This window comes from Pholis gunnellus (assembly GCF_910591455.1).
Source record: "Pholis gunnellus genome assembly, chromosome: 4".
Taxonomy (NCBI): Eukaryota; Metazoa; Chordata; class Actinopteri; order Perciformes; family Pholidae; genus Pholis; species Pholis gunnellus.
The window spans coordinates 1,630,070-1,656,200 of NC_136530.1; the positions used below are offsets into that span (position 1 = coordinate 1,630,070).

A 26,131-nucleotide genomic window follows, 5' to 3' on the forward strand; every position below is an offset into this window, starting at 1 on the left:
CAAACGATTGGTTAGGTTTCGGCAACAAAATTACATCGCAACCACGTAACGCTACCGCATAACGCTACAACGTAACGCTACAACGCAACGCTACAACGCAACGCTACAACGTAACGCTACCACGCAACGCTACCACGTAACGCTACAACGCAACGCTACAACGCAACGCTATAACGTAACGCTACAACGCAACGCTACAACGTATCTAGCGTAAATCATTAACATCATCTCTTTGTGGACGTTCTACGCCACTTGAAAAATCATCCACATTCAACGTATCGTGGATAACGTATGACACATTTTTCTGGCTACTGGGCTGAAAAAAAAGCATGTACAGTACGTTTATACTCTCTGAATATCAAGTAAAAGTAATACTTTTACTTGTGAGCTGTTTCAGATTTTGTAGCTGGTTAGGATTACTCTCTGTCTTACATCCTGTTTTAATACTTTCACTTTGAAACGGAGCAGAAGTTTGCTCTCAGGGCTTAACAGAGTCTAAATATTAAACATGTTTGGGCACCAAGTAGGTAAAACAAAAAAAGAGTACGCTTTCAGGTCTTTGGTTAGCAGGTGTTCTTTGGTGTACAGTACCGCGTTCAAGCAGTTAGTGCTACAGTGGAGGTCAGGCTGAAACACTGGTTCTGAGAGCAGACACAGCGGCTCAAACAATAACAATATGACAAAAAGATTTACAGAAGTACAGCCTATGTTTCTACTATTAAATACTCGCCCAAATGTTTCCCATATTCTACATGTATGTATCTTTAATTACAACATTGCTGCTATCTATCCATCTGTGCATACAGTACGTATGGACCACTCTGGTTGCAGGAGGCACGAGGCTGGACGTTATCTGAGGAATCAGATATCGTTCCCCGGCCAGCGGTTCCATAATTGGCTCTAGCTACTCCGTCTCCCCGTGGACGTTCTCCATGTGTACTTTGAGGTAGTCGTTCCTGGTGAACTTCTTGTGGCACAGCTGGCACTCTGCCATGGGCCGGTTGGGGTTGTGCGTGAGCTTGTGCCTGCTGAGCATCTTCTTCAAGCTGAACGACAGGTCACACACCTGGAAACCACACAAACACACGGGAGTTTAGAAGTAAGAATTAAGGAGAGAAACTCGAGGCAAAAACAGCTTTTTAAGGCAAATTTTGAGATTTTTGACTATTTTTCCTCCATAACTCGTCTTCTTTCAGACTAGAGGAAATAAAACATTTATTTTATACTTTGTCTGTTTACGTCTGTAGATTTCTCCTAAATTCATCAAAAGTTACCGTTACATAATGCTTAAAGAACCTTTGACTCTAATATGTCAACAACATGAAACAAGAACTTTGAACCTGGCTTTATCCAAAGTTCACATTTATGTTCTGGAAATGGATGAAAATTTGCACGTATTTAATAAGAAAATGCCTCATTTGCATACGCGAACTTAACATTTCACAAAATTTGCAATAAGATAATTGTGTTAATGTCAGCAGTTAGTTACCTTTTTGACCCTACTCACCTGTCGTGTCTCCTCTTTAAGCTAATAAAGCTAAATGTAACGTCTGATCTTGTTTACCAGATTCTCTCTGGACACTTTATCACAGGAACAGCTGGACACACAGAATGATTTTGTAAATCATACACGCTGGACCGTGGCGACAGATATCGTTTTTTATTTTTTTTTATTTTCCCCACCAGCAGCGAGAGGGAATGCATGCAACTTAACATCCATCATAAATGAGCCATTTTACACTGAACAAATGACTCCATCGTCCTCCATCAATCACCGTAATCCGCCTGCTGGCTGCTGTTCAGCTGCAGTTTAACTCACTGCTGCAAGAGTCGCAGCATGAGTCCTCTCTCCATCTGTGAAGAGCTTCACAGCAATGAATTACATTCTGACTAAATCTCACAGACGGTTTACGTCTGTGGCTGAAAAATAGACGTGAATGAAATCGTCTTTAGTTTGAAGACAGACTTCAGAAAGTTCCTGTTTTATGATTATGATGTGGTCGGTCCAGAAATGAAACAATCTGTTTCTAACTCTTGTTGAGAGGTTCAGTGTCGGGGTGAACTCAGGGTTCAGGTTCTATAGTGTCGGATGTAAATATTACTTTCAAGGATCCCCGATCACACTTTTTTTCTAAATGTTACCCTTTAACATTGTTATAGTCATCTGGAGTGCTCATTTGCATAAAATGGCAATTCAAATGTTATGAGTTGTTTTAATGAAGTATAATAATGGTGATGGTTAACGATAAACTTTATCTACACTGTGATGGTTAACGATAAACTTTATTTACACTGTGATGGTTAACGTTAAACTTTATTTACACTGTGATGGTTAACGTTAAACTTTATCTACACTGTGATGGTTAACGTTAAACTTTATCTACACTGTGATGGTTAATGTTACACTGTGATGGTTAACGTTAAACTTTATCTACACTGTGATGGTTAACGTTAAACTTTATCTACACTGTGATGGTTAATGTTAAACTTTATCTACACTGTGATGGTTAATGTTAAACTTTATCTACACTGTGATGGTTAACGTTAAACTTTATTTACACTGTGATGGTTAACGTTAAACTTTATTTACACTGTGATGGTTAATGTTACACTGTGATGGTTAAACGGATCAATCTGTGGGGGGGATCAGTACGGATCGTTGACCAACAGGTCCGTTGTTACATCACTAGTTCTATGTGAACATTTGTACAGTTCATCATTAGTTCTTCAGCTTTTTTAGATGTGCTATCATGTTCTAGCTTTGTTATCCAAATATCTTTCAAACAGTCAACAAATCTGCTCCGGTGTCAGTAAAATATTAGATCATTTTTACAAAGTGAAGCAGCGACGGGAGCTGATGAGAGAGGCCTCCTCGTCTCCCAGATGTTACCGGACGCTTCGACAACATGTTTAATGCTGTTATGACAGAAACGGCTCATACAGCCCCTCTAGCTTTGTTCTGGAAAATGTTCCTGGAACCGTGCGACCCCCTTTTTTGTCTCACTCAAAATCAAACACACATGTTATTTCTATTATCTTCAGAATTATTAACATGAGAATGTCTCTTCCACGGCCGAGGAAAAAAAAAAGAATCCAGATGAATGTTGGGAGACGCTTTCTGCTGATGCTTCACTGGCGATGAATGGGATACTGAGTCTGTGGTCTGAGACAACAACGCTAGGCCCATTTTCTGCTTTGGAACTCGAGGCGATGCCACGGATTAAAGGCTTATCGGGGTGTTAAAGCTCAAACGGGAATCTGAGGATCCAGAGATGGGTGATGGATTAGACGCGATTGTTTCTTTTTTTCCTCTACGTTCTTCAAAGAATTGAGAGATATTTGGATATTTGGTTTACGATCTAAAAGTTGTGTGCATGACTGAGCTTTCAAAGTCCGATGCTGTGGACAAAAACCTGCTCCTCAGAATGTCGTCAGGTTTTCTACGAAGCACGTTATCTGAGTTTATGTAAAGTCAATATGATAAAGTTTTACTCATACTATTATTTCTTATATTTTGGAGTTTTGGGACTACAGTTCCCATAATGCTTTGGACGTGCTTCTGGATTTTGTTTCCACTGTGGGCAACACATTTTTTTATCCCCACCAGGAGATAATGAGTGAGTGAGTGAGTGAGTGAGTGAGTGAATGAGTGAGTGAGTGAGTGAGTGAATGAGTGAGTGAATGAGTGAGTGAGTGAGTGAATGAGTGAGTGAGTGAAGAGTGAGTGAGTGAGTGAAGAGTGAGTGAGTGAATGAGTGAAGAGTGAGTGAGTGAAGAGTGAGTGAGTGAGTGAGTGAAGAGTGAGTGAGTGAGTGAGTGAAGAGTGAGTGAGTGAAGAGTGAGTGAGTGAGTGAAGAGTGAGTGAATGAGTGAGTGAGTGAAGAGTGAGTGAGTGAGTGAGTGAGTGAAGAGTGAGTGAGTGAGTGAAGAGTGAGTGAGTGAAGAGTGAGTGAGTGAAGAGTGAGTGAGTGAGTGAAGAGTGAGTGAGTGAGTGAAGAGTGAAGAGTGAGTGAGTGAAGAGTGAGTGAGTGAAGAGTGAGTGAGTGAGTGAGTGAAGAGTGAGTGAGTGAAGAGTGAGTGAGTGAAGAGTGAGTGAGTGAGTGAAGAGTGAGTGAGTGAGTGAAGAGTGAGTGAGTGAAGAGTGAGTGAGTGAGTGAGTGAAGAGTGAGTGAGTGAAGAGTGAGTGAGTGAAGAGTGAGTGAGTGAGTGAAGAGTGAGTGAGTGAAGAGTGAGTGAGTGAGTGAGTGAAGAGTGAGTGAGTGAAGAGTGAGTGAGTGAAGAGTGAGTGAGTGAGTGAAGAGTGAGTGAGTGAGTGAATGAGTGAGTGAGTGAAGAGTGAGTGAGTGAGTGAGTGAGTGAAGAGTGAGTGAGTGAGTGAAGAGTGAGTGAGTGAAGAGTGAGTGAGTGAAGAGTGAGTGAGTGAGTGAAGAGTGAGTGAGTGAAGAGTGAGTGAGTGAAGAGTGAGTGAGTGAATGAGTGAGTGAGTGAAGAGTGAGTGAGTGAAGAGTGAGTGAGTGAGTGAGTGAAGAGTGAGTGAGTGAGTGAGTGAGTGAGTGAGTGAGTGAAGAGTGAGTGAGTGAGTGAAGAGTGAGTGAGTGAGTGAGTGAATGAGTGAGTGAGTGAAGAGTGAGTGAGTGAAGAGTGAGTGAGTGAGTGAGTGAAGAGTGAAGAGTTAGTGAGTGAGTGAGTGAGTGAATGAGTGAGTGAGTGAAGAGTGAGTGAGTGAGCATCTCTGTGTCTGTCCACGGCTGATCTCGCATGCTGCTGCAGCAAACTGCATTCATATTTTAGGTGTTTCCTGCTCAAGGAGCTCTCGCACTTTCTATAGAACACTTTTTATTGCTTTTTATATACTATTGATTAATCTCTGACTCCTCTTTCTTTACTCTTAACCGACCTCCAGCTGGTAGAGGGCGGCTGGTGAGACACTGTCGGAGTGGAAACACAGTTTTAATGTTTCGGACGATGTGTTTGGCTAACAGCTAACAGCTAACGGCTAACGGAACTCCCAGTACACACACAGTTATTCCGTGCCTTGGTATTGAGAATCAACCTCACGTTTACACGCATACGGTGAAGAAACGTGAGTGAAAAACACGTCTGATACACTTGCGGTCTAGATTGGCGGTTATCATATTGTGGGTTGTGTTCATCCAATCAAACACTGCAGCAGTGGTCGTTGCAGACACACCTGGCGAGTTTTAAGCCTGTACTTGTTTCCATTTTTGCAAAGTGGCATCATTAAAGGTTTGCAGCTCGTGCTTACAGTGTTTCCATGAATGTTCAGACAACTATCACTGGAAAACTTCAAAACATGAGGATTCTCAGGCTAGTTCTGCAGAGGTACAGTGGTTTTATGGACACATAATGATCTCTAATACACACGTTTACCACGTCTGTGTAATCAGGTCTTTCCTGTCGTTTTTAGAACACCCGTCCCTTTTAAGTCTCGCAGCATCAATTTGAAAACCTCTGGTCTAAAAATAATCATCTTAATTCAGTTTATCCATCACATTGAAGCTTTTCTCACTTTCAGAAAATGGCGATAAAACAAAGTATTGAAAAGAAGTTTCTTTCCAGCATCCTCTGTTCCTCCGCCTGGTCTCTGAGTAGAAGTATTGCTGCTACAGTATTCTAAGCAGAGGGTAATTTCTCCCTCTGATCCTCTCAATGTGTTTACGTGAGATCGGCCCACTCGGCCCCCCCAGAGGAGCGAGATCACTATCTGCCTCTTACTGAGCCCCCCCCCCCCCCCCCACACACACACACACACACACACACACACATCTGGCCTTGTGCCATCACTTAAACACACACACACACACACACACAGGCGAACACGTGCGAGCCGGTTGGATACTCACATCACATTGGAAAGGTTTCTCTCCCGTGTGGGTCCTCATGTGCTCGTCCAGTCCTCTCTTCTGGCTGAAGGCTTTGTTGCACTCGCTGCATTTATACGGCTTCTCCTGCAGCGACGCACACACACACACACACACACACACACCGATGTTTGAAAGATGCAGCGGGACAATACGTATGAACACAATACTTCACATGTGGACCAAACCCTGCAGGAGGATTTGTGTCCATTAACGGCATACGACGGGTTAATGACACACGTGTGTGAAAAGAAAACACGCACAGCACACAGGAGGAAGACGTGGACACATCACACACACCTCTCACTTTCACACTCCCTGTGAGTTTATGAAGATATGAAACGCCCCCGCAGTAGGGAGGAAATGACCGTCGAAAACACGTGGATTCCTCAAAAGAGGAAGGAAAACACGGCGCAGGAAGATTCCCTTTGAGCGCGTATCACTCCTCTGTCTCCACACCTCAGCAGTTTACCAAAGAACATTTCCTCTGCGCCTCTCGCCGGCCCGTCTCAGCGTCAGTCAAAGCGGCTATCTCACCGTGGGTGTGTCCACACAAAAACACAAGTGTGTGTGTGTGTGTGTGTGTGTGTGTGTTCACCAGGGTGGACTGAAACCAGTGGTGACACCTAGAAGACTTGGAGGAGAGATAGCGTGGAGCCGGTTCCCACTGTCGCTCTTTGGGAGGCCGGCTGATAGCAGAAAAAAAGGCTCGACCCAATTCGAAAGCTTAGTTGTCATGGGAACGGGGTGAATGCAGGAAGTGAGGGTCCTGGGAAAAGGCGCTATCGTGTGGGCGGGGCAAGGAGCGCCCAGCGACACGGGATACAAAAGGAGGTAAAGATCAGGTTCACTGCGTGCGGGGCTTTAAAGGATGCAACTGTGTGTGTGTGTGCGCGTGTGTGTGTGTGTGTGTGTGTGTGTGTGTGTGTGCGTGTGTGTGTGTGCGTGTGTGTGTGCGTGCGTGCGTGTGTGTGTGAGGAAACTCTGTGATCTGATGCAAATTTCCACTTCAGTCTTTAAGGACTCTTTTTCCAAAAGGCATGAGCGGTTCTTGTACGACAAAGAAACCAGGGGTCAAAGGTGAAAAGGTCAGGAAACACATGGGTGGACTTAGGTGATGCGGTGTACCCAGAATGCATCGCTCTGACCTCGGTAACATCGAACATCTGTACCTGGCGACCTTCACTCTCCAGCAGCTGTTCGCCGTCTGACCTTTTGACCCGACCTTTCCCTCTCCACCGGACCGCTCTCAGCGAACAGCGCGTCCGTAGACGCAAAGATGGGAGTTCTGTTTGTTTGCGTCTCGTCTCGTGTGTCATTACGGATTCAGGAAGCAGTTAGAAATCAACAAAGAACAGTAAGAAAACGCTTTCTTTCACAATAAAAGGTGCGTTTTATTGTGAAGGCGGTGGCACATTCGCGGTTAGCTCACATTAGCTAAAGTTTACGCCGTTTTGTTTTCAGATTCTTTGTGAACGGATCATTTTGAAACTAAAACAGGTTGAGAGTGAGGAATCACATGGTGACTGAGCCTGCAGCCCTCCAGATACAATGTTCCAACGGTTCTATATCTGCAGCACTGCTGCCGGGTGTCTGTGCTGCATATAGGACACGTTCACACGCCGCAAAAGCCATCGTTCCCCGTAAGGGAGGAGCGCTCAGATCTCTCTCACCAAGATATGTTCTAATGAAGTCTCCAAGTCAAAATATTAAAAAAACAAATGTGCGTCTGTAGTCGTACAACATGCACCGACCACCAGAGATCAAAACATATCATAAGGAAAAATCTCTCAATGTCCAAAATGTCAGCGCTGCCTATCGGCATTAAATGTGTCCCATTCAATCTGCCGACGCTGCGGTTTTGTGGTAAAAACAAGTCGTGCGTACGTTAACGCTGAGCTGCGGCTCTTTTCAGCCAAACGACGTTGGTTTTTGCTCGACAGTGACTTCATCTGGCTCTGCTGTTTGTAACTGTTCATGTTTCAGAGCGCCGTGAGCAAAGGCAGATCCGAGGGGGAAACATTAGGAACAAAAACATCAGTCAGTTTAATCAGCGGCTCGCTACAAAATTATACCTGCCTGTTTCTACTGAGGGGACGCTGGACCCGAGCAGGATACGTCCATTATCGGCTCGCTGCTCTGGACAGCGTTAACGCAGGACGACGTCTTTGAGACCAACAGAGCCGACGGGACGGGACGGGTGATGCAAATCTACCACGAAACAAGTCGCACGTAGCGGAGAGAGAGAGAGAGAGAGAGAGAGAGAGAGAGAGAGAGAGGAAAAGTGTCGCTTCGGTGGAGAACGACGACGGGTCGAGGAGCGCCGTCCCGACCCGGCCCAGGAAATGACCTCACGGTTTTCCTTTTCTCCACCCGGAGCCCTGACTCACTCTACAGTCACATGTTCAGGACATCGGGAACATGTTTCCTACGTCTGCAGCCGGCTGCAGGGATCTTTCAGAGGATAAACTCAAGCACCTTCACGGGACCGAAACAACATCACTTACAAAGCAAACACATCCAAACCGTAAATATGCATCATTCAGTTTGACTCATACAATTCTGATTCTACTTGTGCTTCAACATGCTGTAAAGTGAGTAAAGTTGCAGAAAGAACACAAAACCCTTGATGCACAGACGACAACAAGTGAGATAGGAACAAGAAGAAAGGTCGAAGCTTTGAGGGAAACTCACTCGAGTGTGTGTGCGGATGTGCATCTTCAGGCCGTCGTTCTTGCTGAAGGCTTTGTCACAGTAGGGACACTGGTAGGGACGCTCACCTGGGGAAGAAGAACCGACAGTTACTCACAACGGATCAACTTCATATGTTGAAGAACACTTAGTTTTTCTCTCATGCCGTTATTATGAACAAAGAAATTAAAAAACGGAGAAAATCAAATGTCAGATATCAAAACATCCATTTACAAACTCTCACACAAATCTAATATAATCTAAGAGTCAATTATCCAGTTATAGATTCACTTATGGTCTGTTTGACTCTAAATGGACCATCATTTACTAAATGAACATCATGCTGTATTGAAGAAGACTTGAAACTAGAGATTGAGACCATAAACTCATGTTTACAATGTTTACTGAGGGAATAAATCAAGAGAGAAGTAGAGTCATTTTCTCATAGACTTCTATACAACCAGAGGAGTCGCCCCCTGGTGGACACTAGAGAGAATGCAGCTTTAAACACATGAAGCATCGGCTGAACGAGAGGTCGCCTCCTGGTGCTGCTGCTCAGTGGTAGTAGTGAACGTGTCGATTAGCGGAGGAGGACGAGTTCTTCTCCCCACAGCCAAAGTAACGACTACTGCAACAGAGTGTTTATCTCTGCGTACATGTGCGACCACACTCCACCCGACGCTGTACAGAATGAAAGCATGCGGTCAAATAGAGTCAAAACATGTGTTTCCATATAGTTGTTAAACATGGCCTCCATTTCTTTCAATTGTACACAGACGGTCATTTTGTGGGTGAGACGTTCATGTATCCATGTGTCCGTGCTGAAAGGTGATGCTTCAGGTGTGTGTGTGTGTGTGTGTGTGTGTGTGTGTGTGTGTGTGTTTGCCTCTAACCACCGCTCCACCAGATATCTTTCACTCAGAGCCGCTCGGTCCTGATGCACACTGACTTTCCACCGCAGAGCAAAAAAAAAACTAAAAGCTGACATCGGCTCCGCTTCACGTCTCGCTATCGGAGCAGCTCGGACCGGCCGACAGTTTTAAAGGCAGCACATCAGAGGGTATGTGGCGTACCCCGGGTCGGATCAAAAAACTCCTCCAGATCCTATCTGAGCGCTGCGGCGATGACGACGGAGAGGAAGTGACAGGCTGTCAGTCAAACGGGGGGCCGCTGACACATGGATCTGTTTACCGTGTGCCGATGCACCGGCCCGATAGCAGCGCCGGAGCTGATTACCGATCTATAGAAGGGATGTGAGGTAACATGTGGAACCGCACTGAAATTAAAAGTCCCAGACGGGAAAGTACAGTCAGAGCTCTGGGTTCAATAATTGCTTCATATAGTTCATAGACGCAGCGTTAATCAGGAAGCCACAGCAAACTGAACAAAGTCTCCTTCCTCACGATGTAAGAAAGGACTCTTCCTCTTCTCTGGATTTATAAATATGCCTGCAAGTGCACACGGTCCCATCTAATGAGAATACCTACAGACACATTCCTTCATTTCTAATCGGCTTCATCTCTCTTTTAATGACTAAGTGCTGAACAGGCAAGCGAGTGGTTTTATTGATGGGGGGAGACGTTCTGGCCCTTTAAATAATAAGGTTAATTAGCTGTGTTTCCTTGGGATTCAACGCGCAAAGATGCTCATTAAATCAGAGGATCCGTCGAGGGAGTTTACGAGAAGAGTAATATCGTCTTCCAGTGCTGCAAACACACAACTGTTCTCTTCAGACAGTAACGGAGGAACACAGCTTCATATCAGAGCTGATATTTTACACTCAAAGACAGATTAGCTCGTGGATCCATCTGTGGATCTGACTTTGTCCTCATCCTGATGGACTTTGAGGCCGTGAGGGTTTAGTTCTGTTCTTAAGAAGTGGACGTAGTCGTCGTGACGTCACTCGTCGGTTTGTGGAACTGATGTTTTGAAGCCTCAAGTTCGTCAATTTCGACATCTTGGATTACGGCCGTCGCCGTGTTAGTTTTTTTGCAGCCGATGAACAGGAAGTGACCATATGTGGACTGAGGAGGAGTGACGTAGAGACGCCGTGTACGTCTCTGGTGTCGACCTGTCAATCACTGTGTAGCCCCGCCCCTAAAGCATCCCCTGCTTTATGGTCTGTTTGACTCTAAACGGACCATCATTTACTAAATGAACATCATGCTGTGTTGAAATCATATCCCACAAAACCCCGAGTGTTTGGAAACAGAAGCTGTCACGTAGCAGACGCACACGCCGGGTTGTGAACCCACCAGAACCCCCACAAGAGGGCTTCGGAGGAGCTCCCGTCGGCGTGGAAAGGGTTAACTCTGACACATGTCGACTGGCGATCACACACACTGAGACGTGTGCAGAGATCCTTTCTGAGCCGCTTTGGCCTCCAGGAGGCCGTTTGTTGACAAACAGGAAGGATCTGAATCCCAGATGTGTGTGAGGAAGAGGAGAGCGAGTCCTGGTTCTGGTGTAGCGTGTGCGGTGTCGGGTTGAGGCCCAGCGTCGGCCTCGGGGAGTCCCGGGGAACGCATTAGTGCGCTAATTGCACCGGAGCACCGCGTGCCGGTCGTGTAGCTCTGTGGCTATTGTCAGTTAATACTCAGCGGAGAGAACCACGCCCGGCCGAGGATCACACCTCCTCACCTACTCAACACACATGTGCTCCTCTCTGTAATTCATTACGGTGATGTTTTATTAATGCATCAGAGTGCACGGAGGCGTTTCTACTCATCGCTCTGTTCGCTGCGTTATTCTGCTGAACCAGAGGCCGTACAGACGACATGAAGACGCAGAGACATGAACATAGACTGTAGGTTGTGATTATCTGTAAACTCATATCTCACGTTCATAAACTACGTTAGTACCTTTATTCAAACCCTGGAGAGAAAGAAGTCGAGACAGACGTGTTCTAGAGAAACAAAGGTTGAATATCCGGTAAACTATTTGATTCATATTAACTTCCTGTTTCTGAAACACTTAATATGAATCTTTGTATAATCCTCAGACATCGTGTTTTAATCAGTGAACTACTGATTACGTCATTCTGTGGTGCCGGCTTCACTACGTAGTATAAACTAAGCTTTCTGCCTCTTTTTTCTCTACCTATCTATCCTATCTTTTGTGAAATACTATTTGTGTTTTTATGTGGAGCTGGTGTGAAACTTTTACGTGTCCTTTTAAAAGAGATTACAAATCTAAACGGGATCAACCCGGATAAATAAAAGTTAAATAAAGAAAAATAAGAAATCTGAAAAAATGCAAACGGAGAAAATGATTCTGTTCTAAAACTACTTTGTGGCTAAAACGGCAACAATTAGTCAACCGACAGCAAAATGCTTTCAGCCTCTCAAACATGGAGATTAAACATCTTTCTGCTTCGGACAAGACATCACGTTGGACATTTGTCACTATTTTCTTTCATTTTAGAGGCCAAACGATGTATTAATCCAGATTAATAATCCACAATGAATCCTTAGTTGCAGCCCTGCTGTCGTCCAACAGCGTTCCTGGTTCAACCTGCTCTGAATGAAACGAGAGCGACTCCGTCCTTTAGCGTAACAGGAAATAAACAAACGCCATTGGAACCTTAAGTAGTAACATTCTTTCAGACGTTGGGTCTGTTATTGGTGTGTGAGCGATACTGTAACTGGAAACCCTCCACTTATTCTGCAGATTGAGCCAGATTGTTTGGGGATTATGAGGGGTGGCTGCGGCACAGAGCCGGGGCTTTACGGTAACTGATTTAGCATGTGTCGAAACGGGACACCGTCTCTTTGACCCTGGGTGTCCACCCCCCCCCCCCCACCCCGACCCCCCTACGGCCCCCCGCTGTGGCCCTCACACTCCTCGTCTGCTAATCGATCCGTTTGGCACCCCTCGTGTGTCGTATATGTGTGTGTGTGCGTGTGCGTCTGGTTAGCAGATGGTCGGGGCCTTTTTGTCGTTTTTCGCCTGCTCCGCGCGGTCGTTGGTGTTATGGAGAGCGCTTTGTAGCTTCGGGGCTCCGGTCTGAAACACATTAGCGCTGTCCGTCAGAAATTAATTCCCGGCTTCCTCCAGGTTCAGCCAGACAGTGGCCCTAAAACCGTCCCACACTGTCACATGCCGACGTGGGGCCGGCCGGCCCCGAGGTAACGCGATATCGGCGTGTTGGAGATGATAAGAGTTCGCCTTTGATGAGCCGCAGGAACGCCCCCGACAACTTTTACACTTGACCTTTTCCATTACCGCCGGGGTCTCGGCAGAGTTCTCCACTTCCTCAAACACTCGACCGCGCGAAAAGGCATCAAGACGGACTCGACTCACCGCACATGAAGCGGATCCGAACTCCCGACACGCATCTCAATCCAAATTGAAAGAGCTCAAGCTGCGATAGAGAGGCGCGCTTTCCATCGCGAGGACGGACAGTAATTCATAATAATGATTACAGTGATGCTTGTAACCATGACCACGGTCAGGACAAACAATCCTCAGAGCGTAAACAAGTTCAGTGATTCCAGAGTCCGACCAGATGTCCATCTGAGGGACATATTCTGACCACTTAAAGCTGCAAAGAAACATCCCAATACGACTGTTACCAAAACAAAAGACACCACGATTGAGACAATTAGTGTCTAAAATATAAAATGTTCTCTATTCCACGACAGGAAAATGAATGTTGTTTAATATAAAGTCTGGTCTCACTGAGAAACCCATAATCACACGAAGAACAATCTGTATTACGGTAATTCACTGTAAAACACATGCATGTTTTCAGTGGGGTTTTTTAACAGAAAGAAATATGCAATTATTAACTGGTTTTGAGAATTTTAGATTACTAGCATAGCGCTAGTTAGCGCCATGCCCGTTTGGGAACGGCCCTATTGTTTAGCTCCTGGGAATTGCTGCTTACAGCATTGTTGGGGGGGCACAGAGCGCTGTTCGCTAATTTATTCAAAGTTTCTTAATATTGAATATCACGTGTTCAAATTGCACCAAATATCGACAAAGCACTTCACTGGGTCTCCGACAAAACACCGACCAATTAATAGCCTCCACTTTTAAAAAAAGGGTCCAAGTTTTAGGGTACGTGTGTATACTAAGTATTACGGTAAGAGCGCGTAACAGCTATAAAAGTGACCAAAAACTGACTTCAGGTGAAACTCAATAATAAAGAATATGTTTCCAAAGGCCAATCAAACTTCAAAATAAAAGCTGCCCACCTCGGCGTGTCACTCAGAAAACATCAGGACATCCTGATGTGGAATTTCAAAATAAAAGTCCTTTAAAATGTCATATACGAGCTGTGTTCTCTCTTACTTCAGATGAGTTCACCGCTATGATCCTCAAGCGTATCTTCTATATGTTTCATACCATTTCTCCGCTGTGCATTTGGGCAATCAGCCTTTTCTGGAAATACACTTTTTGCTGACATTTTCTAATCCAACTTAAAAAGTTTGACTTTGCTGCTCAGCTCTGTCCTCGCCGACCTTCAGTTCTACCTCGTGGTCATCTTGCCTCTTGCTTTTATCTGCCATGCACACATTTGTGATGCGTTACTGTGTGTAGCTTTGTATTGCGTGTTCTTTCATGTGTAACTGTTTGTCATGTTCTTACTCTGTACTGTTTGTTCTTGCGTTCTCTTTGTTTTGACCTGATAAGGGACTACAGATGTTAAACGAGCTTGAAGCTGTGATCTGGTACGGTGCATCGAATAGTGACATTTAAGTTCTTGAACCGTACACGGTCGCTTTTAAAGCAAATAAATAAATAATAATATTGTTGGCACGTCCTTTTGTATAATTATACAAATGTTTCAATATGTAGACGGCGATGATTTACTGATGTTAAGATGCTTCAGGTTGTTCACAAGCTTTTAGTTCAGTGAGTCAGATCGACTTTACTTGTCATCTGTAGTCCAGAATATAACCCGACCACTCCTCCCTGTCTGTGAGGAGAACCAGACATGATGTGTATTATATATATATATATACCGGATAATAACAGAAGAGAGGGTTTGACAATAAGTGGTCCGGACGAGTGAGAACTTTTCTCTGACCAGAACATTTAAGGGCCAAAGATTGTTATTTTACATAATTTCTGCTGTTTAAAAATAACTCAGGATGTCAGGAAGTGCAAAGCTAAATTGCTGGAGTGGTATTGTTTGATTGTATTGTAAAAGTGATGATATCAGTACTAATACGAGTTCCCTTAAAGTGATACCACCAATACCAATGGAGTACTTCATTTGATACCCAGCTTGTGAATGGAAGATGTGTGTGTCTCCCGTTGGCGAGCTAAACGCCGCCACACTGCACAGCGTTCATACTGCTGATAACGAGATTATAGCATTTTCAAATTATTCTGATGGAATATGTTTTTGTTTTTTGTAGATACACAATGTGACAGCTGTGGTGTAACGGACCGTTGTGGATCCGTGATCCGTACGGATCCGCTTCGCGTTTCAGCACGCACGCAATGACACAGTTTAACGTTAACTATCACAGTGTAGATACAGTTTTAAACTCCAATATTCAGTAAAATATGTGTTTCTAGTCTCTGATCTCTGATCATGTTTCATTGTAAACAACCAATCAGTGTTTAGACCAACAAGAGGAGAGCTAGTAACGTTAGCAGCACCGCTAACGGCTAACAGGAGGAGGTTCACTTCAGTGACATCATGATGCCTTCAGGCTCTGCTCAGTGAACATGAGTACTGGCTGAAGCTACATTATAGCGTTATCATGATGTGTTCACACGTCATCTGTAAAATGTAGTTTTGGTGATAAACTTGGATAAGTCCAGTAGTTTGAAGGAGATGTGTTCACATGAATATAAAACAGATATTAGAGATGAATTATGAGCTGTTTGGTGCCGTCTTTGTGTATTTTCCCACCTTGAATGGTGGCTTTAACATACCCATCACAGACAGCTGTGTAGAGATGACACACTGCTTGTTTTTTTGTTTTAGCTCGTTAAATCTACACATCTTTTAATTATTGGTTACGATGAGGATGATGTGTTCTCTTTTTGACTACTGAACATGTGCAAACACACTGGAGACCTCGGTCTGCCCGAGCATGTGGGAAAAGTCTAAACATTGAAGCTTGAATCATAATACAACATAAACACTAAACCAGCATTTTTAAGGGTTTAATTAAACAGCAACACACCAAAGTGTTTGTACCACGGCTCATGGGTTTACACCGTGCCCACACACGACATGTCCAATGATGTCAAAGTATGAAAGCGAGGCTCTGGGTTCTGTCAACGTTTCCCTTGGCACAAATAATTTTCATGACCCCACTACGGTTATTTACCACATCGTGGCACACATGGTGGGAAAATCTACTCTCACTGAGCCGTGTTGTGGACACACAACGGGGCCAAAAAGTAGAAACAATCCATCATGACGACGGAGTTCCACGACGTCCTCGACGTCCTGGTCCAAGTTTTTGACGGATCACATTTTATGGCTTGTCTGTGATCTCATGACGGCTGCTCTCTGTGGCACTACAACTAATTTATTTGAGCTCAACAAGATATTCGGAACAAATTACACTGATACAAGAGCCAAGCCAAATATACAGCCCGTGTATTACCAGCTACTTAACACTCTCAAGTTTTGAAAGTGTCAATTTACCCAATTCTCCCATAATGTTTGATGGGCGGTTGCAATTACCACAGTTTTGCAAAAAGCGTTATGGTCAGTTCTTTCCAAAGGATCGCATTATATTTACCAGGCGGCAACCTGCGGTCTGAAAAGTGTGTCAAAGCTGCATTCTCTCTAGTGTCCACCAGGGGGCGACTCCTCTGGTTGTATAGAAGTCTATGAGAAAATGACTCTACTTCTCTCTTGATTTATTACCTCAGTAAACATTGTAAACATGAGTTTATGGTCTCAATCTCTAGTTTCAAGTCTTCTTCAATACAGCATGATGTTCATTTAGTAAATGATGGTCCATTTAGAGTCAAACAGACCATAAAGCAGGGGATGCTTTAGGGGCGGGGCTACACGGTGATTGACAGGTGGCTACCACAGTGTTGTCTGGTTTGAGAGTTGTCCGTGTTTTCAACTTTCACCCTTTCACAGTTTTCACTTCATGGAAGTTAATTGTAATCTTTTTGGTCAACGAACAATGTCTTATTCAGCGTTCGGTTGCACTTAGCTCCGCCCTCTTGTGTCACTTCTGGTTGCAAAAAAAAACAACACAGTGACGGACAAACCGTCAAAATGCTAATTTCAAGGCCTCAAGCAAGCAGTCCACTGTTTTTGTTTTGTTTTCTGAACAAATATAACTAAGAACCAACCGTCACATCCTATATGTCGGCTACAAGTGCTGAAGACAACAAAAATGGAGAAATGAATCCATCCAAACCAACGGGTTTGTCTTCTGTCCCGACAGGCTTCGGTCTTCCCTTCATCTTTGTGCCGACGTTGCAAACAAAGCGTAAAACTAGTATTCAAGTACTCAGTATTAGCTTAACAATAAAGCGTATTTATATCAAGCTAAAATCAGGATCAATTATGTCATTTGAATTAAAAAATAAATAAATCATTGTCACAGCGGGGGAAGTTGCAGCCGTGTTTGGTGGTAAAATGATCGGGGAAGGAAATCTCCGAGGAATCCGTACAAAGTCCTCTGTGTTTAGCAGGTAAATAATCAATGCTGACTTGTTCCTGTGAAGCAGGAAGACAAACAAGATCGAGCTTTCCTGTCTGCCGTCCACATTTAAAGGTGTCTACCTCGACCGGTGGCCATCTTTAAGAGATTACCGACAGAGAAAACGAGCCGTCTTTAAAGTGTTACTTACGTTAACGGGGTTTGTTTTATGATTTACACGTCGTACATTCATCACAACAAATTAAGTCTCCATGTTTGAGTCGGGATCGTCGCTCAGGAAACGACTCACCAAACCTTATTTTTTCCTCTCACACACACAAAAAAAAAAAAAAACCTGCAACAAACAAAAAACACCTCCCCGTCTATAGAACGAGGGGACAGATTTACAGCCAGTCGGGGTCAGAGGTCGTCCGGCTGGATGCTTTCTTGGAGTGGTCTTTTCTCTCTTTGCTCCTTTCTTTCTTTGAGGTGTCCCCTCGGCTCCCACCCCTCCCCCAGCATTCCTCCCTTTTGTTTATTCTATATAAATACAATCAGACTGGGCTAACTGGCCCACACTGGAAGACATTCTCTCTCTCTGCGGGTTTGTCCTTCACACACACACACACACATGTACGAAAACACACACGCATACAAAGGAGGCTGTTGACAGAGTGTGGTAGGACCACCGTCCTGCCGCCACTCAAACACACACACACACACACACACACACTCACATTTTGACACACTAATCTTGTCGACACCTGACAGGAAACACGAATGATTTAAGTGTCTCATGGAATCAAGAAATGGAGCGACTGAAGCACGACTGGAACACAGAATGTTAGAGGTTTGGATCTATGGACCGCTTTGGAATTATATATTATTTTGTCCTCTGGGATGATTTCATGTCACGATACTCTTCTGAGTTGTCGGGGTTTTAAATTCCAAATCAATGAAATCGAATCAAACTGATGATAATGTGAAGTCACAAAGGCAACAAATAAACACTCAAATGTTCTTTAGTGTTTCTCAATTCTCAGTCTTTTAAGAACAAGTTCGAGTTATAAAACAAATGTAAACGCTCCGTGTTACATCAATTAAATTGTTTTCTATTTATTAGAAACTTTCCGATTAAAAAAATGTATTGTGCGCAAAATAATCACACAATGATGTTGGACACAGCTTTGTGTTTCTCCTGTGCGATGTCAAAATATTCAGAATATTACGCAGCACGGTGTCGGGTTTTTACGCCACTCGGTATAAATATTGAGGCTCTTTTGAAGGAGAAAAATATTTCTTTTAAATCGATTTTTTGAAGGAGTGAATGGACTCAGAGTCTTAATGTTTACCACCCGACTGACTGTTTCTAATCCTAAAATAACCAACAACAGGACGATGTGGAGAGAACACCAGAGAGTGAAGTCCAGTAGGAGAGGAATCGAGGGAGGGAGTGTAGAGTCCAAGAAGTGTGTGTGTGTGTGTGAGCGTGTGTGTGTGTGTGTGTGTGTGTGTGTGTGTGTGTGTGTGTGTGTGTGTGTGTGTGTGTGTGTGCGTTTGTGTGTGTGTGTGTGTGCCAGGTCTCTGCACCAGTCTGTTGGTAAGGAAACACACAGGAATGTGTAGTTTTCCAGTTTAAGGCAGTTTAATGAACATCCAGGGCTCTATTTTCTGTGGCAGAGCAAAGACCGGAGCGAGCGGCGCTGCAGCACCGTGGAACCTTTTTAATACCACAAAAACTGCAATAAATAGTTCATACTTTTATTCGCTCCAGTCACTGAAATGAGCCGGCGTCTGTGATATTTGTCTCCTCTCAGCAGGATGAATGTTATGTGTGTAGAAAGCAGGCTGGTGGAATAAAAGATAAATTGTGTGTCATTCATCTGATCAGAGCTCTGAGAGACTGTGAGCAGTCTGTCAGAGGAAGGAAGGGCTTTTATTTTGTAGCCAGCAAGGTAACGAAAACAAGCGTACCCAACAGCACGGTGCAGATAGAAGAGAACATGTTGTTTATGTCCGTTAACAGGCAGTGAACAATGGACTTGGATTCATTTTTATAAAGAAAGTGAGGATATTTTGTAGATTCTTTCCTGTTTGATTTTGTAAGTGTGTCATGTTTGGTTTTACTTCCTGTCTTTGTGTGTTTTCCCGCCTTTTTGATTGCCTGCCCCGCCCTGATTGGTGTCACCTGTCCGTCGTGTTTAGTCGGAGTGTGAGTCTGAGCCAGTTGGTCTGGTGGTTTTTGGGGAACCGACCTTTACTCAGGTCTTGCCTGGTGTGTGTTTTCTTTTGTCTTCCTTTGTTTGAAAAGACTTTTTGTTCACTTCCTCTCAGTGAGTTTGACTCCTCCGTCTGTTGGCAGTGAGCAGGTGTGAAGGTGGTCACAGCCGGGCGTCATTGCAAAATGCTAAAAAACATACAAGACGAGGCGTCTGATCTCCGCCCTCATCTTCAACATGCAGAGAGTGACCCTGATGCCGACGTAGAGACGAAGCACACGACAAAATGAGCTTCGCAGCATTGAGCTGCATGGAGATGTTATACTCAGCATCTGTCCGTGCAGCAGCTGGAGGACGGCGGATGCAACAAAGCGTTGGCGTCTGGAGGAGCACTGACCTGTGTGGCTGCGGATGTGGACCCTCAGCGTGCCGTTGCTGGCGAACTTCTGTCCGCAGTACGGACAGATCTTCTCCTTTTCTCCCGTGTGCGTCTATCAGAGGAAGTAAATAACAGAAAAAATATAAGAAGGGAATAAGAAAAACATGTGTGACATTCATCCTCACGTCCGTCCGACATGAAACAGTCAAATGTGATCGACTGTGGAAGTTAAACTCTAAACTGAGCATCGAGGTCGAGCTGGAAGATCGTTTATCGTCGGAGTCGTACAGATATCGTGATACATGTCTCAGAAAATCTGATTTTTCTGCACTAAAGTCGAGTATTTAATCACACAATGGTAAAGAAATCTATGTGTTGAACTATCAGAACACGTGTTTGAGAGATACTAATGACCTTTATTGAGACAGAAGATGTCGGCCTCGTCGTGCAGCCTGATGAGGAAAAGATGAGCTATGAGATCACATCGTGATAAACAAACAAAGTCAAATCAAAGTGTTCTCAGTTCTTCCGTTCTGCTGCTAAAATACAACAAATGAAAGGAAATGATTCTCTTATGAACAGATTGAATGTAGATTTGTGTTTTCTTTATATTTAATGCTGCACCATCGCAGTCTTTCGCGATGCTTTTATTGTGAAAATATGCTCTATATATTGTGCAGCTCTACGGCCTCTTCAAGCCATTCATAAAAACATGATCTGATTCTGGTGTTTTGTTTCCTGGATAAAAGCATCTCCAGGATCTAGACGGACCCTTTAAACGCTCGCTCTGGCAGCTTTAATTCGATCTGCGCCGTCCGACTGATGTGAAGAATAAACTAACTGCCGTTTCCTCCGATAACGCTCAGAGGACGGAGATGCACGTGTTCACGTGACGGCGGATCCACTGAAGCCGGCATCAAAGCACACAGACCGTGCCGGGTCCAAAGCCCGGGGGAGTAAAGGCCAGGGTGCACGTATGCATCCTCCTCCTCCTCCTCCTCCTCCTCCTCCTCCTCCTCCTCCTCCTCCTCCTCCTCCTCCTCCTCCTCCTCCTCCTCCACAGCGTTGAGCTCTGTGGGCTCACACGGGCCGCACATGCAAACAGAGAGGAAGAAACATGTGGGCTCTTCCTCCTCTCCTTCCCTCCTCTCCTTCCCTCCCTCCTCGCCCTGAATTCCTCCTCCTGGCCTGTTATAGATTCCCCCAAAATAATCGTCAGAGAATGAGAGGCTCAAACTCGGAGCGACAGTTTCAACAGCAGTACAACAATACAGGAACCCCCCCACTGTGTCCCTCTGACACCTCGGGTGTTTCCTTACAAAGGCTCCACATGCACATTAACACACACACACACACACACACACACACACACACACATACACACACACAAACAGGTCCACATGCATAGGAGCACATGTGTCCCAGATGGAGCAGCGTTATTTATTTAGCTGTTTGTGCAACAGAGGAAACATCACCGCTTCACACGCCGACAGCCAGCAGGGTCACATAGGAACCTCATTTATTAGGAGTTATTATACGTTGTTTATATCTATATATATATAGATATATATAGATACATATATATCTATGTATCTATATATATATATATAATTGATCTGTGTGCCTGTAACTACTCAAAAACTGCTGTAATTTTCACTCATGGGTGAATTTCTTCTGGAGGTGAGATTTATCTGGTACAAAACATACAATACATGCACACACACACACACACACACACACACACACACACACTCTCATATAACACTGAGGAGAAAGCATTGCCGGTAACACAAGAGCGCTCCATGAATAGCTCGGGTCTGGACAGACAGCACTACTGTTCATTCTCAGCAGCAGCTGCTGCTCCGTTCTGTCCCGACTTCAGCAGGAAACTATTTTAATAATCGATTTCTCATAATTGCTGGTCACAGACACTCTGCTGCCTCACTCTGTCATCTATCGTTAAACGTGTGAGATATTCTTGCTTTTGGTCGGGTTAAGCATTTTAAAATGTCATCTTTGCATTTTTTTTTTTACTATTTTCAAAGTATTTTACGATTTATTGCAAGTTAAAATAAGATGTCTGAGTCGGGGGTGAAGGGGATATTCAGAGGATAAAAAACAAGAATTTCTGAAATTTCTGAAAATTTCTGAAATTAAATTTGTACATTAACGAGAAAAAAGCTAAATTTGCTCCTAATGAGCATAAATAAATATAAATATTGCTATGAATTGCACATCTGGCGTCTTTGTGTGATTCATATTTTTCTCTTGTTTCTTCCTCCGATGGTTCTTTATTTCACTGATGTACCTACGATACCCTGTGGTATGATTTCATTGATTCATTGAATACATAAAAGTCAGATTTATCTACAGAGAGAACTGTTTAACGGCAGCTCGACTCAGAATAACGTCAGTAAACTCTGAACCCTGGATCAGATGCTTATCTTTACCTTTCTGTCGTATGGAGGTGTGCAGCGAGTAAGACCTCAACATGTAAACACGGCCAGCGAGCTGTCGTCTCCTCAGCGGTCTGGCTTTGATCAGGATCAGATCTCTCAGCGGCCCTCCGGACCCCGTAAGCAGCGAGACGGGTTCGGCTCGCCTGTCTTCAGCCCGACTGTTCGGAGACAAAACCCTCCCAAGACATTTTTTCTTTTTGCCCTGTTGCCAAGAAGCTGCTTGGCTTCAATCTGGACCCGTAACCACACCGGACGTCGTCAGATTCGGGGCTCGTAATCTTCGGCGAGATCTGTTCGTTGGGCTTTGAAACCCTGCGGAGCTAATGGACTAACTGCCATTTCTAATCAACGGAGAATTGATTTCTAAGCCTTTCATGGGCAGCAGCGGTTCGGGACGGACGTCCAAGATGTTACAGCCGGCTCACCGGGGGCGTTCTGTTCCTGCCGTTAATCCACATGTCAAAGCGCTCTTTGAGATGGAAACCTGAATATTAGGCGGCAAAGAGAAAAGTTGGGTTCTTTTCCAGAACAACTTGTTTTTTTCTGAGCGTTCGCTGCCCGTTGTGCTGAACTGACATATTCAGAATGTGAACTACTCTACCTTCAAAAGTTTGGGGTCAGTTAGAAATGTCCTTATTTCTCAAAGAAAAGCACTGTTTCTTTCAATGAAGATAACATTAAATTAATCAGAAATACACTCTATACATTGTTAATGTGGTTAATGACTATTCTAGGTGGAAACGTCTGGTTTTTAATGAAATACCTACATCGGTGTATAGAGGCCCATTTCCAGCAACTATCACTCCAGAGTTCTAATCGCCTTAGAAGACTAACTGATGATTAGAAAACCCTTGAAAACAGTTGTGCTGGTGAGAGAAGCTATAAACTGGCCTTCCTTTGAGCTAGTTGAGTATCTGCAGCATCACATTTGTGGGTTGGATTCTACTCTCAACATGGCCAGAAAAAGAGAACTTTCATGTGAAACTCTCCGTCTGTTCTTGTTCTTAGAAATGAAGCTATTCCATGAGAGACATTGCGAAGAAACTGAAAATTGACACGAAATTGTCTGGGTGACCCCAAACCTTTGAACGGTAGTGTATGTTGGGCAACAACACTGAGGCTGAAGTAGTCCGAACAAACCTTCAGTTCTTACCTTTCACAATAAAAGCCCTGTTTGCCAGAGGGAACTCAAATCCACTCATTTCACTAAAAGGAAACTCCAGAACATATCTGCTCCGATCAACAGGACTCTGGTGGTTGAATCTATTCAAAGTGTTTATTGAAAAAGTGTTGCAACTGTCGCAAATCTGCATCTCTGCCAGTACGAACAGTATAAACGTGAAATGTTTGAGTATTTTGCATTTTCGTGTCTTTTATTGGTCTCGTGTGTAAATCTTTGTTCATACTCGCACGTGTTGCCGTCGTGCGACCCGTCGAGTTGAACGGAGGCGTTTGTTCTCTATGAGCTGCTTTAAACACAGACTCAGAGATATGAACCAAGCTCCACTATAGAGAGGAGGGGTTGTAATATATAACTACTTTATTACCTTCATACAAACCCTGTAAAGAAGTATTAAATGTGTTATAAAGAAATAAAGGTTGAATATGCTGTAAACTGTTATTTGGCTGATAAATATTAATATTTACTAAATATTTTTAACACCTCCTGTTTCTGAAGCATCTAATTGTTCTCCTGTGTCTGATCCTCAGACGTGTAACCAGAGTTTTAATCAGTGAGCTGTGAGACACTGAGCTTCACACTAGACGGGACACAACGGAAGCATTTGGCTGAAATACATGTTCTGTAATTTCATCCCCTTCACATTGATCGTGAGACCAGATTGATGATGAAAAGTATATTCTTACAACTTTCTGTAGTTTGGTGCGAGATCGACCTCGTTCTGCGAGCTTTCATAAGCTGTTTTCTAACTGTTGGGTTTGAACCGTCTGTAAAGTGCAGCTTGAACTGGATTTTGGGGACAAAGCAGCAGCAGCGGCGGCTGCAGACATGCAATCACCGCCTGAGATCGAGGTCGTCTGGCTCTTTCTTTTTTTCACTCACCTTCTTGTGGCTCTTGAGGACGGACGGAGTGACGAAGGCCTTCTCACACAGGTCGCACTTGTACTTCTTGTGTCCGTCGTGCACCACCTGGATGTGGACGTTGAGCGTGTCCTTCCTCTTGAAGGTGGCGTCGCACTGGTCGCACTTGAACGTCCTCTCACCTGTGGCGACAAGGACAAGAGGGACATTAAGGAAGAGCCTTCTATTGAACACACAGTCATCACGCACAGCGAGAGGGAGACCCAATTTCACCGGAGCGATTGTGAGGCGAGAAAAAAAGCACAAAGAGGCCGTTTCACTGCGCCAGACAAACCCGAACAATGGTCTTTAGAAAGGTCTGGTTCTGGGTTTCTTCCAGCAGAAGTCGCCCTTTATCGTGCATCTGTAGCTGAACACATCCCGGGGGAAACAGAACGACTAACCGCTCCGCCATGTGTTTCATCGGAACGTCAAAATGCTTCTTTTCTTTTTTTTTACAGTGCCAAAAAAACAAAAAAACGCCATACTGTATTAATCATTCCACTGACAAGCACTAAAAGCAGACGGACACAATCTCAGCTGTTCACAGAGCGCTGCCTGATGTTTCCCTTCACGCCTCCGCCGCTCTCTGTCTCCGCACAACGGCCTCCATTGTTGGAAAGTAGTTGTTTCCATTATATGGAGATCATTCAATTTCCACAGTTTGCTGTGTGTGTGTGTGTGTGTGTGTGTGTGTGTGTGCTGTTACAGAGGCCCGATGACGGTCAGCTCAATAAACTGGAACACCGTCGAAAGCCGAGGTCCATCGTGTTTGATTTTTTTTAATCAAATCCAAACATTCACTTGATGATAATTAACGTGAACGACGCCCTCGCTCACAGAGTTCATTAATACTTCAGCCGGGTTTCAGCCGTGCGTGAGCGCTGATTAATTTATACACTCAGGATTGTTCTCAAGGTCCCAAAACGCAGAGGAAAGCCCACATAGAGGAGCCGAGCGCGGTTCATTTGGGAAAGAACCGCAGATACGAACGGGTCTGTTCTTCAGTCGGGGCTCAGCAAATAAGGATTCCCAGCATGCAAAGCAAAACGCCACGCTGGTCCGATTTCATACCTTGATAACGATATATACGTGACGATAAAGGATGTTTTCTGGTCATTTAACAAATAAAAAAGTCGATATGAAGAAACCACATGATGAAGCCTGAGACAAACTATGCTTACGTGCATTCTCACGAACACAGAGTTTAAATATACTTTCCCAGAACTCAAGTCAGATTTTCTGACAAAAGTGAGTCACTGAGCGTTTGTAATTGTGCACCACGTCGTCTGTATATGTGATTTAATCACGACACGATTCCCTTACAATGATAAATGATCATATTTCACTTCTCCTGGAACCAGGAGTTGAGTTTTGTGGTTAGACGACGTGTGTGAAACTTGTGTAGACTTGTGTAGGTTTGGATTGTTCCAATAATCAAACCTGGTGAACAGGCGGCGCTGATCAATTTGAAACAAGCGATTTACGGAGAGTTTGATTTTTGTGTTTGTTGAACACTCGAACAAACAAAACTCACAGAACGACAGCAGGAGACATTTAGGAAGATAATATAAAATCAACTGAGAGACGATCGCTCCAACAGCGACTCACAGAGACGGACTCGTTCGGCTCTCTCGCCTGCAGTGAAATGAACACATCGCGTCTAGAACCTGAGACGGTGTCCCGGTGTTAGACGGCCGGAAACGCCTCCAGCTTCTACGATCTCTTTGTTATCGGGCTCAGGTCGAGGGGAGAAAGGTTTCCTGATATGGACGCTGAACGCTCCTAGTCTCTAGTGAGACGTTCGGTAGAGTTATGGTTTAATAATATTAATGGAAATAT

The 26,131-nt window shown here is 44.2% G+C and overlaps 1 protein-coding gene across 1 annotated transcript in view; it reads right to left on the reverse strand.

Annotated features, from left to right (window-relative positions):
- Window positions 1–411: 411 nt before the first annotated feature.
- prdm5 (PR domain containing 5) overlaps window positions 412–26,131 on the reverse strand; it is a 35,367-nt gene continuing 9,647 nt past the window's right edge. The window contains exons 11-14 of the mRNA XM_079157938.1: window positions 24,272–24,432; window positions 19,769–19,862; window positions 8,577–8,662; window positions 412–1,066 (exon numbers count right to left, since the gene is read on the reverse strand). Of these exons, the coding sequence (XP_079014064.1) occupies window positions 905–1,066; window positions 8,577–8,662; window positions 19,769–19,862; window positions 24,272–24,432 (503 nt within the window). The 3' untranslated portion in view covers window positions 412–904. The remainder of the gene's footprint in view (window positions 1,067–8,576; window positions 8,663–19,768; window positions 19,863–24,271; window positions 24,433–26,131) is intronic.